At 36.0% G+C, this 15,631-nt stretch overlaps 1 protein-coding gene and 1 pseudogene across 5 annotated transcripts; both read left to right on the top strand.

The window, feature by feature from the left end:
* Nucleotides 1-2,879: 2,879 nt before the first annotated feature.
* Nucleotides 2,880-7,309, top strand: G6PD2 (glucose-6-phosphate dehydrogenase 2). Of its 3 annotated transcripts, none has more exons than XM_021435092.2 (11): nucleotides 2,880-3,344; nucleotides 3,691-3,917; nucleotides 4,044-4,138; nucleotides 4,256-4,370; nucleotides 5,032-5,237; nucleotides 5,316-5,465; nucleotides 5,550-5,670; nucleotides 5,759-5,988; nucleotides 6,088-6,288; nucleotides 6,574-6,824; nucleotides 7,025-7,309. In XM_021435092.2, exons 1-10 carry the CDS (start codon nucleotides 3,164-3,166, stop codon nucleotides 6,821-6,823), a joined length of 1,776 nt encoding a protein of 591 aa, XP_021290767.1. In that variant the 5' UTR covers nucleotides 2,880-3,163; the 3' UTR covers nucleotide 6,824; nucleotides 7,025-7,309. The 3 variants fall into 3 exon arrangements, with proteins under 3 accessions (XP_021290767.1, XP_021290761.1, XP_089639622.1); XM_021435086.2 differs by having other exon boundaries at nucleotides 3,685-3,917; XM_089783496.1 differs by lacking the exon at nucleotides 7,025-7,309 and having other exon boundaries at nucleotides 3,685-3,917; nucleotides 6,574-7,011.
* A 2,449-nt stretch (nucleotides 7,310-9,758) lies between these two features.
* LOC110412123 (transcription factor TCP20 pseudogene) lies at nucleotides 9,759-11,697 on the top strand (annotated as a pseudogene). 2 transcript variants are annotated; one of them, XR_016351008.1, is made up of 2 exons: nucleotides 9,759-10,944; nucleotides 11,205-11,697. The product of XR_016351008.1 is annotated as a transcription factor TCP20 pseudogene, transcript variant X2 (transcript). The 2 variants fall into 2 exon arrangements; XR_002444845.2 differs by having other exon boundaries at nucleotides 9,763-11,021; nucleotides 11,205-11,686.
* Nucleotides 11,698-15,631: the final 3,934 nt, after the last annotated feature.

Here is a 15,631-nt window from a genome sequence, read left to right as displayed (position 1 = left end):
AATTTTGAATTTTTATGTTTGTATTTCATCATATACATGGCAGAGGGAATGGGGGCTAGTAGACACTCTTACCCTTTCCAAAAGTTTTAAAATTTCATTATATACATTTTTTTTAAAAATTTTATAGATTTGTTTCTACGATAATTTTTTTGTTAGGTGAGATATCTCCACAACAATTAGTCAACAACTAATTTTAATAAATTTTGGGGCTAAAGTAAAATTTATTGCAATGAAATTATTCTCCAAGCATCATTGTTCTAAGACCTCACAATGGACCCACCTCTTGTTTGCTTCCTCTCGAAATGCGAAATCAATCTGTCACTAATAATCTAATTTAACTTTATATTGGATATGTTTTATACTAATTTATTTATTTTATTTAATTTAATATATTAAGTTAATATATAGAAATAATTTTTATTTGTTTCCGTTATTAACTTGATATGCAATCATCAAAACGTAGTGGTAGGGTTTTACTCTGGGCAAATGTTGGAAACTACTGTTTATAGGCCCAGGGATTGAGGATGTGAGTGGGGCTTGGTTCTCTAGCGTTGTTACTTGGCAAGGACCTAAAGCCTCCATCCTTTGTTAGAGTCTAGAGGTGCATGCTGATGCTGAGGCAACCAGTCGCATCATTCACTGTCAGGATCATCATAGATTACTACTGCCCTAGAAAAAGGCTACCTTATAACCGAGGAGAGGTATTGTTTTGCTCTTTTGTTCCTAATGGCGGAAACACAAAGTGCTTCTTTTAGCAAATCCCTGGTCGGGTTCACTCCCCCTGCTGTTCGCAGCACTTTGGAACCAGTTGAACTGACAGGTCCTGTAAGCTTCATGCCCTTCCTAATTTAATAGTTTCGTTTGCACCATTGCACACGCACATCCCTTGTTTTCTTTTGCCCTTTTCTCCTTTCCTATGTCCTAACGGCCGCCCACACATTCCCGCCTGTTGCTGCTTGCTTATGTACAAGTATGAGCTGACCGACGCACATACTGAAGGGGCAGTCTTGCTCCATGGTTTCTGCCTTTCAAATCTACCAATTTCAAGTCTCATTAATCAGCTTCACACCTACAACGCATCAGTCACATATTCTAGCCTAGTTAGAGTCAAGTCTAGAGATTGAAAAGTATATTGTATACTTACATTAATTCTTCAGAAGAAATAGAGACTAACAATTTATGATTAGAGGTGCATACGCAGGGGTTCGTACTTAGTTTTTTTGAGTTTGGGTTGAGTTCAAGTTAGAATGAATCTTTGTAAGTAATTAAATTTTACATTTTTAATGTTAAGTTAAAGTTTTTATGATTTTGAATCGAATGATTTTAAATTTAGATAATTTTAAATTCAGATTATTTTGTAGGTAATTAAAGTTTACATTTTTACTAGTAAGTTCAAGTTTTTATGATTTTAAATCGGAATGATTTTAGACTTAGATCATTTTAAATTCAAATTGTTTCAAATTTGGATCATTTTATGTTTGAGATGTTAGTTTTATTATCAATTCAAATTTGATTGACTTTTTTCAGACAATTTTTGTATTTAGATTCATTTCACTACCTTCATTTATGACTTTACATAAAAGTTGAATTGTTGAATTGTGATATATTCTATCTCCAAGTATTTTACAAAAGGTGCATAGGCATGCATCTTGAGAAAATGTTTTGAAAACTTTCAAATGTTACCCAAACTAAATCGACTTCTAGTACTAGTACCATTGATAAGAAAGAAAGAAAATGTCAATAAATAAATAAATAAACCATTATCTCATTCAATGATTATATCAAAAAGAGGTATATTTAATTATAATTCCTACCAATTGCATCCAAGTATTTAGCTAACTCAATAGTACATAATTTTCCTACTTAAAGATAAGATTCGAATTTCTATTTCTTTAAATCTAAAAAAAAATTCTAGAAATATAAAAAGAAAAAAAGCATAGGATGGAGCATGGTTGGGGATTGTCATGGATTTCTACTTTCTAAATGATGAAATCTTCGTCTACTCAACCTAGTTTCCTAGATGTGCTCAAGCAGATAAACAAGATTTGCCAATTGCCAAATGGGAGGCCACCACCCCACACACCGGATATTGCAACTGGGTTTGGGATTCAAATAAGGCTCTAAGTTATGAACTTTATCCTCATCAAGCATTCCAGACTTGGGACTTATTTACCTCATCATTTATCAAGTTTGATTTTAATTTGAGTATAGAATTCAAGCTTTGATTAATTTGAAGAAATATTAAACTAGAGGTTTTGTTTAGCCCCTTATCGAACATTTTAGGGAAAGTTTAGCAGTTTCAGCCCATTAAAATGCTAATTAGGTACAATGCTTAAAAAGGTTCTTATATTATTTAAGAAAATTTAAATAAAGTTTTATTGTTCTATTGCATTTTATCAAATCATATATTTTTATTTTGGATCAAATAAATTTTTATATTTAACAATTGATTAATTATCATTCATTAAAATATTATTTATTATTATATATTTGTATGACAATAACATAACATTATCATAAAGATAAAAATATTACATAATCATATTATTATGTTGCATCAGTATACCACATCATCAACCATATAACACATTTGCATATCATGTGATATAAAATAACAATTAATATTTTAATTAATAATAATTAATTAATTATTAATCAAAAGAACTTATTTATGTAAAATAAAAATATAAAATTTTAATTAAATATAATTAAAAAATAAAAAATTTATTTAATTTTTTTAATCATTTATGAACTTTTTAAATAATATTTTCACTAATTATTCCCTAACTCAGCCCAAATGCATTAAAAATTGGATTTGGCCCAGCTTACCAAAGTTATAAACATGTCGAAAAACCAGTTATTCAAGCAACAACCAAAAATAAAATAAAAGCAATTAAAGTGCAATTTGTCCACTCTTCTCTTTTCTCTGAGAATTGTTAGGCAAATCTTAAGTGCCCTTTCGGAGATCTCAAGGGTCTTACCCCCTCGATGTTTCCCAGGTTGTCTTAGCCTCTGTGTTTCCCCCTTCAAAAACTCTGACTCCTCCCACTTTCCATTTCTCTCTCTCTTTTACATGAATACTCTTTCTCTTTCTGCCTTTGTTTTCGTGACTCAACAAAATTGAAGAAACAGAGAGCTTATTCAGCAGCGAGTTTTGGTAGAGATGGCAACCTTTTCTTCAACGCATTGTCCTTCATATTCTTATCCGTCATCTATAAAGGGAGGGAAAAATCAACGCTTGGCTTTCTCTTCTTCTTTTCCGAGATTGTCTGTTCCAGCTGAAGCCAAGTTCTTTCTTCAATCTCAAACAAGTTCCCATCAAAATGCTGTTCTCATGCAAGATGGTTAGTTTCTTTCTTTCTTTCTTTTTTCATCTTGGTCTTTTTCCCTTCATTTTATATATTTTTATTTTATGGGTTCGTTTAGGTTTGATATATTTTCAATTTCTTTCTTGTTTTGATTTATTGTTTTGGTTTCTGAATGCAAGGGAATGCGTGCCAAAGATGTTGGACAAAATTATCATTTCTTTAATATGTTTGGGGATTGAGGAAAAGCCTTAACTTGATTAGCAATTAGCTTAATTCCAATTTATATGACTGAGATGGATGTTTTTCTTATACGAGCAAGGTTTGTCGATTTCCTTTGATTTTAAATCTTTTATATATAAATGGTTTTCATGCATAGGTGCAGTGGCCACAAAAGTTAACCCGGTGGAAAAAGAAACTCCTCTCAAGAAATTGAAAAATGAATTGTTGTCGGTTACATCTTCAGAGGAATGGGATGAGAAAGGATGTTTTGATATCAATGAAAATGAGTCAACTGTCAGTATCACAGTGGTTGGGGCTTCTGGGGACCTTGCAAAAAAGAAGATATTTCCTGCACTTTTTGCACTCTACTACGAAGACTGTCTTCCTAAGGTTACATTTTTTGTTTCTTGTATCCGAAAGTGTCACCTTATTATTGTCTTCTAAACGGCCTACAACTTTAATCTGGTTATTGTTGTAATTTAATTAATGTCAGAAATGTGGTTTATTTCCTTGCAGCACTTTACCGTCTATGGTTATGCCAGGAGTAAGATGACTGATGCAGAACTTAGGAACATGGTGAGCAAGACCCTGACCTGCAGAATTGATAAAAGGTGATTCATTTTCTATCATTTCTTTGTTACTTGAAGCTTGCATGCGGCCATAGGTGGATTTAATTGTCGCTTTTAATTGCTTATAAAACTTAAATGAGGTTTGATATGTAATTCCAGGGAGAATTGTGGTGAAAAGATGGACCAATTTCTTAAAAGATGTTTCTACCACTCTGGTCAGTATGATTCTGAGGAAAATTTTGCACAGCTAGACAAGAAGCTCAAGGAGCATGAGGTAATGAGGTTTTGGTTTATTTAACTGGAATTTCATACCATTGCTTGGGGGAGGGTGGTTGTAATGTTGAAACGAATTCTGGCTTGCTGTCTGTGATCTTTGTTCGATTCAATGTTTTGGTGGGATTAAAGAGTTTAGACCAAAATTTGTGAATGATGCATTGAGCACAATATTCACCTATTTCTCCACTTTTACAGACAAGTTAAGTTTGTGCTAAAGCAGCTTGACACTTTCTCGAGTTTAATTTTAATCTGTGGATTGGATAATGTGAAGTATTTTCGCTCTGTTTCTGTTAAATAACCATGGTACTTGTACATAAGTCAGTATCCATATATCTTGTTGACTAATTGTTGACTAACCTTTATCTAGGCAATCGATGACTGGACAATCATTATCTTTTCTGGGCTTGTGAAATGGTGTCATGAGAACATTCTAACAATACAGCCTATATATTTAGCTAATGCCCTCCAAGTATGGAGTTGCAATAAATACTTCACATGTTTCATTTAAGTGTTATATTTCTTCTTTAAGATCAAGTAGTGTAGGAGGATCTGCTTGTGCCCTACTATACTTTTTCTTTTCCTGGATAGAATTAATTTTATTATTCTTTTCATAATTTGAAAATTCAATTCTGTTTGCTGATGTGAAATTGTTCATGCAGGGTGGGAGGGTTTCTAATCGCCTATTTTATTTATCTATCCCTCCAAATATTTTTATCGATGCTGTGAAATGTGCAAGCTTGTCAGCTTCATCTGGCAATGGTTGGACCAGGGTCATTGTTGAGAAACCTTTTGGTCGAGATTCAGAATCTTCTGCTGCACTGACAAGAGCCCTGAAGCAGTACCTTGCAGAGGATCAAATATTCAGGTGAAGTTTGCCTGCCCATGATTGGTGCTTGTTATGCAAAGAATGTGGACTCTGATTAGATTGATATTCTTTCTACAGGATAGACCACTATCTAGGAAAGGAACTTGTGGAAAATCTATCTGTTCTCCGTTTCTCCAATCTTATTTTTGAGCCCTTGTGGTCAAGGCAGTATATTAGAAATGTACAGTTGATATTCTCTGAAGATTTTGGAACTGAAGGGCGTGGAGGGTAACTTTCCTTGTTTTATTGTATATTAAGCACAAACTATGCTTAAGACTTGTGAGCCATTTGATTCTGTTGTTGGTTATCTAGGTATTTTGATCATTATGGAATTATTAGAGATATAATGCAGAATCATCTGCTTCAAATACTTGCTCTCTTTGCTATGGAAACCCCCGTGAGTTTGGATGCTGAGGATATAAGAAATGAAAAGGTAACCTGATATGGGCTATTTTAAGATGTGATAGCATGATCTTATCTCTATATTTGCATTTCTCAATAAACTGCTTGCTTGGTTTCAGGTCAAGGTATTGCGGTCAATGAGGCCTTTACAACTTGATGATGTAGTTATCGGACAGTACAAGAGCCACACTAAAGGAGGCATAACTTACCCTGCCTACACTGATGACAATACTGTGCCCAAAGATAGCTTGACTCCAACTTTTGCAGCAGCTGCTCTCTTCATAGACAATGCAAGATGGGATGGGGTGCCTTTTCTAATGAAAGCAGGAAAGGCATTACACAATAAGAGGTAAACGGAATTGGTAAAGAAATTTGAATTCATATATATTCCATCTGGGATTTGGATTATTTAATACATGCATGCCGCTAAGATTTCTTTCATCTCCAGGGCAGAGATAAGGGTACAGTTCAGGCATGTGCCTGGCAATTTATATAACCGAAACTTTGGAACTGATCTTGATCGAGCTACAAATGAGCTTGTCATTCGAGTGCAGCCAGATGAAGCTATTTATTTGAAGATCAATAACAAAGTCCCTGGGTTGGGAATGAGATTGGACCGCAGTAACCTAAATCTTCATTATGCTGCGAGGTATACTTAAAAATTGCTTTTGTATTAACATAAAGGATTCAATATTTTGATGTTTCGAGCTCTACAGTATCTGCATGGTTAGTTATATGGATAGATGGCTGTATGTAGTTGGTCTTTACCGTTTAAAGATGGAGATCTAGAAGCACGTGCAGATTGTACATTTCTTATTATTCATTTGAGAACACTTGTCATATAGACAGCGACTAATTTAGAACTTGCTTTAGTGGCTTTTTTAATTTAAAAAAAAAAAGATCCAAACTGAACTTATGGGTTTGTTGGTTGTAGATATTCCAAAGAGATCCCAGACGCATATGAGAGGCTTCTGCTGGATGCGATTGAAGGTGAGAGGAGGCTGTTTATCCGAAGTGATGAGCTGAATGCTGCTTGGGCGCTCTTCACTCCTGTTTTGAAGGAGCTGGAAGAGAAAAAAATTATACCCGAGTACTATCCCTATGGAAGCCGTGGCCCTGTTGGGGCTCATTATCTTGCAGCGAGATACAGTGTCCGGTGGGGTGATCTTGGTGTAGATCAGTGAGGTACATTTCAACATTGCAGGAAGCTTTGCTGTATCTATATAAAAGCTTGCCCAAAAGTTTTTAACTGCTACGAAATCCACGTTTTATTTATCAATACGGTGCCAACTAGCTAGGAGCATGCAGTTGTGCAAGTAAATGTAATGAACATCCTTCCGATTCTTGTATTAAAAATCTGATTTTTTCCATTGATACTTTTGCAGGGTTACCAGTTTTGCTAAATCTAAAAAGCATGAAATTCCCAAGGAAATGGGTTCCTCCTCTCCCCGCCTTTTTTTCCTTTTAATAAAAAAAAAAAATATTGCCTTTGAAGGCAGAACCGAACGTTATCGATAAAGTGAAGAACATAGATGTGACTTGGATAGAAGCGTGCGCACTGAGATTAACCAATGGTTTATGTAAGTTGCTTGTGCTCACGACGTCTCTTTTATTGTACGTCTGTATTAAGGAAAAATGAAAGACAATTAATGTCATCGTAGTTGGGCAGTGTAGGGATCAATAACCCCTGCACGATGCATTTTCCATTTACTAGGAGTAATATTTTGGGTGCGACATTGAAGAGACTGATGGACGATAGATTGTATGTGCACTGTGTACCATGTACACTAACGGTGCAACCATTGATTGAGGAGAAGGGAGAAAAATGCTATTCTAGAACTACAACCAAACCGAAAAGTTGTTGGAAACTTGGCCCTAAGAGTTGTAGTTATTGGTTAGCCCCTAGTCGGGATAAAACCTAACAGAAAAAAGGGATTTCATCTTTACAATCGGCGGTGAAGGGGAATAGTTTCGGAGGTTGTTGTGAATGCTGGAGGATGAGGCATGGGGGGGCTGATTTCGGGTACAGATAATTGTCTGTTTCCATAACCGTAGAGGAATATCTAATTCTGCTTTACAATGATAAAAATAAAGAAAAAAAAAAGGCCACTCTCGATCATATCAACTGCGATGGCTTTTGTAATTTTGTGCAATACGCATCTTCCTTAAAGCCAGCCATCACATGCCTCGTTTGTTATTTTCTGGGGAGGGCTGCTTTCTTTCACATTTCCTTTTGTTGAAAGGTTTTTTAACCACTTGCATGATGTGTGACCTTTGTGCTCTGCTACTCAAGTCTGACAAGAGGGAATTTCTCCTAGGCCAAGGGGCAGAGCATCCACCCCCTACACTCTGGATTATTGGTTCAAATGACTTAATTTTGCAAGACTATGATACTTTGTTTCTTTGCTTTTCTTGATTTCTATTCAACAGAAAATTTTTGGCTTTTACTTTTTCGAAATGTAAGAAACAAAATATCACTTTTACTTTTGAGAACAAAAACAATTAATTTTTTTTAAGAGGCATTTGAGGTTGATAACATCTCAACTCATATTTGGAAGAGCAGGTTTAAGTTTTAACGAAGAATAGACCGGAATTGATTCACAACCTTAAATGAATGGGACCTTGAAATGTCCAGGCACCAAGAAAGGAGGATCCCAGATGTATCCAATATGAAAAAACACAAGGAAAAGGTGAACAAGTTGTTGAGTTAAAGCATACAAATATTGACTATACATACCCAAAACATTAATTGTACAGACAAATATATGACCCAACAGCCTCCAGGATCAACCTTGTGATCTGCATTGACAACTTTCTTCACAGAGAATGAACTTCTTTCAACTGGCGGTGGCAAAGCCACAAAAGCTGGGTTGATTTTGGAGTAAGATCAATGAAACATGGTGAGACAGGAAATGAATTGGGGTTAATCAAAACCAATGGCATTCATATGGAGACAATTAAAGCACTTAAAAGTATCGAGGTTAATTATACTGAATTTATGAAGCAACTTTTCAAACCTACTAAAGTGACAACTTTCTGATACAAAGGTTCAAATTTTAGTGATGTTGGGTGATATGTCAATAGCAAACTTTTTGAAAGGGCCCCGATGTGTCCCCATGGTGGCCAACAAACATAAGAAAAACGATGCAACTCAAGTAGACGCATGGATCAAACCTACCCTCTGCAAGAAAAAGCTAATTCTCTCCTTCATTTCCCTGTTGTTCAACTTCATGGTTTTGGTTTGGTTTTATCAATCTTGTTAAATACTTGAGACTATATTAGTTGAATCACCACTCAACTCTAGTTTCCGTTTGGCTGATAGGCCTGGCTGAAATGCTTACTTCACATATTTACTTAGCAGAAAGATGGGCGTCTTTCCATTATTGACTTCAAATATGTATATATATTTATATATATAAAGAAATTTGACTGCCGACTATGCAGTTTTTGCTTGTCTAGTAGATAAAGTTGGAGGTGACTAGTTTCAAGGACCCACTTGTTAGCTGCAGCTAGCCCTGGCCATGACTTCATATCTCCTGTGCATGTGGACGCATTCCCTTCAGTTTCTCTTCCCTTTCAAGAAGGGCAGTGAAGTAACCCAGTGCTTCATTCCTCGAGACACAGCATTATCTAAAACCGTGTGGAGATTGATTATTAATTTTAGGCACAAAAGACGCGTGATTGCCATTATTTCTAATGATAGGATTCTGAGAAGAAAAAAGAAAACTTAAAATAGGAGACTTGACAGTTTACTGTCTATGACTTGCTGAAGAAGGTGCAAATCCCCAACTAAAAGGTGGGGACTCAATTCTTATCCTAGGCTGTGCTGCGTCATATGATTTTTACCTGGTTCTCATGTTATATCACCATAGGGAAATGAATAAGACCTGTTCTCTTTCTCAAGAGGCCCATCTGTTGCTTGGTTGTTTCTCCTAGTTTTCTACTTTTCTTACCCTACAATAGTACAATTCAGTGTCCTGCTATCCCATATGGGATATTTAATTTAATTAAATTATATCATAATTATATTGAGGGTTTTAACTTTGCTTTCTATGGCGATGAGAATTTGCCACCTGAATTAGGTAATAATATGATATCTTCTCTAGTCAAAAGAGTAACAGGCTCGGAAGGGAAAGTAGGACAGAGAGGGAGAGAATGATAAAAGCTAACCTTTTTTATTTTTCTTTTTCCTCAAGTGAACCAGAGAAAAAAATTTGGCATAAAATCATTAAGTGGTAACTTTAAATTGAAACTTTGTGGTTCCAATATTTGAACATTAAGCCAAAACATTTGACAATTACATTGAAAGGGTAAGAAAGCAAAGTCCAATAGAGGTCACCTTCTCCAATCAAGAAGGCCCAAAAATTCTTTTTCCCATGTTTACATGGAACCTAAAGGCTCAAATCATCATCCACAAGAGGTGCCCACCTTCTTGATTCCTCCCCAAAAGGCGAACATGGCAGAGAACAACAAGCCTGCAGAGATCAAAAACTTCCAAATCATGATTGCGAGCAAAGATGATAACAAGAAGCAACTAGCACCCAAGAGAAACTCAAACAAAGACAGGCACAAGAAAGTTGATGGAAGAGGTAGGAGAATAAGGATGCCAGCTCTATGCGCGGCCAGGATTTTTCAATTGACCAGAGAATTGGGTCATAAATCCGATGGAGAGACGATTCAGTGGCTGTTGCAGCAAGCTGAACCATCGATCATAGCTGCAACTGGAACTGGGACTATTCCTGCTTCAGCTCTGGCAGCTGCAGGAACCTCTGTTTCTGAGCAGGGAAACTCTGTTCCAGCAGGTTTGCATACCAAAATCGAAGGACTTGTGTCAGGTATTGGGTCCAGAGATAGGAACAACTGGCCAATGATGAGTGGAAATATAGAAAGATCTCACATTCCAAGTGGGGCATGGCCTTCTATTAATGGAATGGCATCAGGGTTTGCTCAAGGTTCAGTGCAACTCACATCAGCATCAAATTTTGGAAGTGAAAGCTCCAACAACATCCCAAAATATGGGTTCCATGGGCTTGAATTCCCACATATGAATATGGGTTTTGTGAGTTTTTCCTCGTTGCTTAATGGTAGCAATCAGCAGGTTCCAGGTTTGGAGCTTGGGCTTTCACAGGATCCGCATTTTGGAGTGTTGAATTCTCAAGCTTTTAGCCAGTTTTACCAGCAGATGGGGCAGCAGCGAGGTGGTGTAGGCTCCTTGAATCAGCAGCAGCAGCTTTCTGATAAGGATGATTCCCAAGGATCTAAACAGTAGCTACAAGCATTAAAGAAGAAGAACAGCTCAATTTTGGTCAGTACCGAGTCAATTAAGTTTAAAAGCTGGTAGTCGAACCCCATTATGTTGTCTTCGTAGACGAGAAATTAGAGGTAAAAGCTGAAACAGCTTTCTGATTATTTAACTAGCTGGAGCTAGGGTTATATAGAATTATATAGTTTTGACTAGTATTCTGGTTTCTTTACCACGAAACACAAGCAAATTCTTGTTGATCTTGTTCTAATTTAATTCCTACAACATTAGCATAATCTATCTCCTTGGCTTGTGGCATGCAGATGAGTTCTGAAGAGCACAATGGCTTGGAAATTGGATTTGGTTTGCTTCTTGTTAAACTTTGAGGTGTGTTATTATAGTCTACAACAATTTTGTTGGGAAAATATCGCTTGTTTGCTTTACATGTCCAAAGTAGCGTTCTGTTTTTGACACTGTAGGGTTTCCATTTTGAATGTTGAAGTAGAAATTTAGAATGTTACAGAAATTACTGCATATTTCTTATGTGCGATAGTCATTCGGTATCCTGATGCGGCCAACAGAGCTAATTTCAGATAACTTTAGTATTCTCTCTGTAATATTGGATCTTTTTTAGCTTTGTCTACATACACGAGATTTCTTCCTTCAAAGAGATGATGAAGAAAATCTTGTTTCAGAGCTAAGTGTTTATATTTGATGTATTATCAATATATAAGATTATATAGTCAAATTGCATCAAACATAAATTCATGAGATTCAAAATGACAAATATACACTTGTATCCTGCAGACGATACAATTTTATCTTAGCAATATCAAGGCACCTCCGAGTAACAGGTTTGATCTAAACTGTATCCTCTAAAGCAGGGACTATAGGCTATTTGGGGTTTGAAAGATCCCAACCAACTACTTGTAAAATGATTAGTCAATGGTTAAATAATTTTGACAAACAATCGAACAAAAAGATATGGTTGAAGAAATGTTATTGAGCCCTCCCAATTGAGAATCTTCAACTCGTTCTAAATCAGGAACAGATGCTTGAATTCTTCTGCTTTTATCTTCTTCTTTTTTCCTCTCCAATCTACTTTATAGAAGCCTAGCAACGATGCTTCTGCTTCTTAGAATCTACTCAAGGCATCTCGATTGACAATCCAGTGACTTTGTTAGACGCAAAGAGTAACCTCGTTAATTAGCAAATCTGAAGTAATTTTTTTTTAAAGGCAAAACAAATACCAAAGATGGTCTTCCAGGGAGATTTGACATTGGCAGGTAAATAGGAAATCCAAGTTCAATGGTTTACTTACGTATATTGTAATGGTATACTGTATGCTCTTTAGTCAAATATGTACAACTCTGCCCTGTTCTTCTGCCTCACCTGTCTGCACTAAAATAGCAGTGCTTACTGCTGGCTTGCTGAGCGGGAAAAATGAGAAATGCTGTGCAGCTCGCTTCCTAGTTCTGAGCTTTTCCGTCCTTAAGCGCAAAATAGGATAACAAATGATGGTGTGGAGCATAGAAAAGTTATGGGATGGGTCCGTCCTTAGACAAAGAGAAGCGGTAATGGATGCAACCATATTTTATTCTCCCCTTCCAAAGAAGCCCACAAAGAACTCATAGTTTTAACTCAATGGAAACCTGTTAAGAAATTTGAGGGCATTTTGGTGCAAAAATGTGACAGCAGACTTAAATAAAACTCTCCTTTGTCTTTCAATAAATTTTTTTATTTCAATTAAAAACTTCAGTAGATTTTAAGGTCGTATAATATTTTACTGTATTTTTCTAATAATTTAAAATTGAGACCTTCGATTAAAATATTTAAGATTGAATTATCGAATTTCTAATTTTTCATGGTTTACATCAATCTTTTTATATAGATAGAAGATGGGCTTGGCCTTCATATATAAAAGCATTGCATAATGTCTTGTTCAGAAGCAGCATGCATGCTCAAGCGTAAGAACTTATGGCAAATTCAACCTTCTCTAAAGTCAGAGCTTGGGAACACTGCCCTTTCCTTTTGTCAGGCTGCAGAGTGGGAAGGCTGCTTGGTTGAATTGTGCTCATATAGATATAGTGCAGCTCCAAGATGGGATGCAATCTGACATAGCTAGGCAGGAGAAGATGGAATGGCATAGGGTTATAAGGTTTCAATATTATATCCCTAGACGTGCCATTATTGCTTGGATGGTTATTCTTGACAGGCTTCCTACTAAGCAAAGAATCAGGTCTTGGGGGTCCTTCCAATGTCGACACAGCTGTTAGATGAGGGCTTAAAGGAGTTTAGCATACTTCAGGGGACAGAATTAATAGACTGCTTGTTAAAAATTGGGAGGGCCTAGAGGAAGATATACTTGCATAGCTGATGCTTGCCATTAATTTGTTTGTTGTCACAAGCAGGTTTGCTGCCTGGCGCAGTTTGCAGCAGGCTTGCCTTGCCTGCTTCTTTGGATGAATAAAAATTTGCCTGCAGGGCTAAGTTGAGCCTAAACTTGAGTTTGCTGGGCCCTAAGTGCTGTGCTGCAGATGAGTCCATTCTCCAAAGGTTACAATTGTATCTAAAAGCCCAAATGTAACTCGATTTATACAGGACCTCAAACGTAGGACAGTCAAATTTGGCGTATTCCAGGGAAAGGCCTGAAGCTATGAAGAAGGGCGTTGTTAAAGCTGTTTCCGCCTTGCCTTGAGAAAAATATGAATGACAATAAAATAAGAATGATGTTGAGCAAACAAAATCTATAAATATTTGTTTTTGTCTTGTTTCTATGATAAGGGTCAATAGTCTGGAGAAGGATAACCCTCAGAAATGAGTGCTAGTAAATCCGGGATGGGTAGGGGTCCACTCACTTTTGGACCACGTCAAGATGAAGTGGATCCAATCTAATATTAGAGGTGATGCTCAGCTTTACAAATACATAACGCATGTGATCTCTTTCTCTGACAACTCCAATACAAACCTAGTTTGATATTTGGTAGCAACCATAAAAATAAAAGAACCCATGAAACAGAAAACAGTTTCTACTTCTTTTGATTGAAAATGTAAGTCGTTTTTACTGTTTATCACTGATTCCGTGACTTTCCAGCATGTTTTGTGCCTAAGCCTTTCCAAACGAACCCCTCGACCAATTTCCATCTTTTCCGATTTTCCCTATTCCCATTCCTTAATTCCCTATTCGAAACCCAAAGCCCCCAAATTGGAAAAACCCTAACCTCAAATCCCAAATATTTAGTTCTTCAATTATTCTTCAGTTTTTTTTTTTTGGGTTCAACCTGCATGGGAAGTAAATTCTTTTTGGGTTCAAACTGATATATATATATATATATGATTAAAGCATAAAACATTCTATTGATGTGTTGTTTTTTTATTTTATTTATATAATATATGTATTATAATGTTAATTATAGTATCTATACTACATTATAATGTTGTTTTTTATGTGCACAATATGAAATATAGTTGTTTTTTCTCTACATTTTACATTAACGAAAAGTTAAAATATTGATTTTGTTCAATAAAATTACAAAAATATTCTTAAATTTAAATAAATAATCTAATTTTGAATTGAATGTATTTTAATAAAATTAATAGTCTATCTCCCACACACTGGATGTTAATTACAAAATAACATAAAAGGTCCTGGAAAGGAATTGAAACTACAAAAAATGTAGGTAAAATTTACCTATTTTATTTTCACTAGAAAAAAAAAAGAGAAGAAAGTGATATGCTTTTCTTATAGAATTAACTTAATCCCATTAAAAAGATCCCATTCACATGCGCAAGTTTCCGAAACAGGTGGGTCTTACAAAACTTTACTTGATGGTACGGAACTGTTGTCTCCCTTCCCTTGTGAATTGTGATCTGCTCGCCCCCCCATTTAACTATGGAATATAGATTCTGCACAGCCACAAACAGATGCATAGATGAATAATTTCACAATGCTTGTCTTTGTCAGTGGAGTGGACATGGCTTAAAAAGGGCCAACGATTTGCTGAATTAGCCATCCGGTGCTATGTCCCAAACTGAAAAATCACCTTCACCTTCGTTTCTTCTTTCCCTTGTCTAATTTGCTTTTCCATGTTTATCGGGGACAGAACCCTGCTTCACTTATGTAGGAGTGTTGCATGTGGCCGTCCAGACAATCAAACAAGTCTACCCTTCCTTCACCCCATGTGGCGGGCATGTGCAGGACAAGTAGTTATGGAAGCTGATATTAATTGCAATGCAGCAGCACTTTAATTTTACACACCATGTGTTGCTGTTTTAATATACTATTTGTTTGACCAACCACAATGCCTTTTGGAATTTCCTATTGCCTGTTGGACACTGCAGAGATCTGTTGGGTGGTTAAGATCATCCAATCAAGTCCGTTTTTTTACTCTGTTTGCTGCGTTGCCTTTGGTTTATAGGTGCTAGGGTTAGGATGCTAAATCTTGAGGACCTTCTCCGACCGCTGCCGTACATGTCTTGCTCCTTTCCTTTAGTAGCATGCATTTAGTGGGTGGCACTAGTGCATAAATTTATATTCAAATCTACTGACTCCAAATGCTAGAATCAAGTCATGTAAACCCCGAATATATGATAATTACACTGTTAAATATTGAAATGTTTAACAAACACTTGTTTTATCTCATAAAATACAATTACAACTAGAGACGATTAAACTTGATTAAATTTTATTTGATTAGAAAAAAATCAATGAACCAAATTCACCCAACCCAAACTCAAATTTATATATATA

The sequence above is a fragment of the Theobroma umbraticum genome, unplaced genomic scaffold (assembly GCF_002168275.2).
Source record: "Theobroma umbraticum cultivar Fairchild unplaced genomic scaffold, ASM216827v3 scaffold_30.0, whole genome shotgun sequence".
NCBI lineage: Eukaryota > Viridiplantae > Streptophyta > Magnoliopsida > Malvales > Malvaceae > Theobroma > Theobroma umbraticum.
Note: the sequence above shows the minus strand (reverse complement) of the source record. Positions and strands in the feature narration are given on the sequence as shown.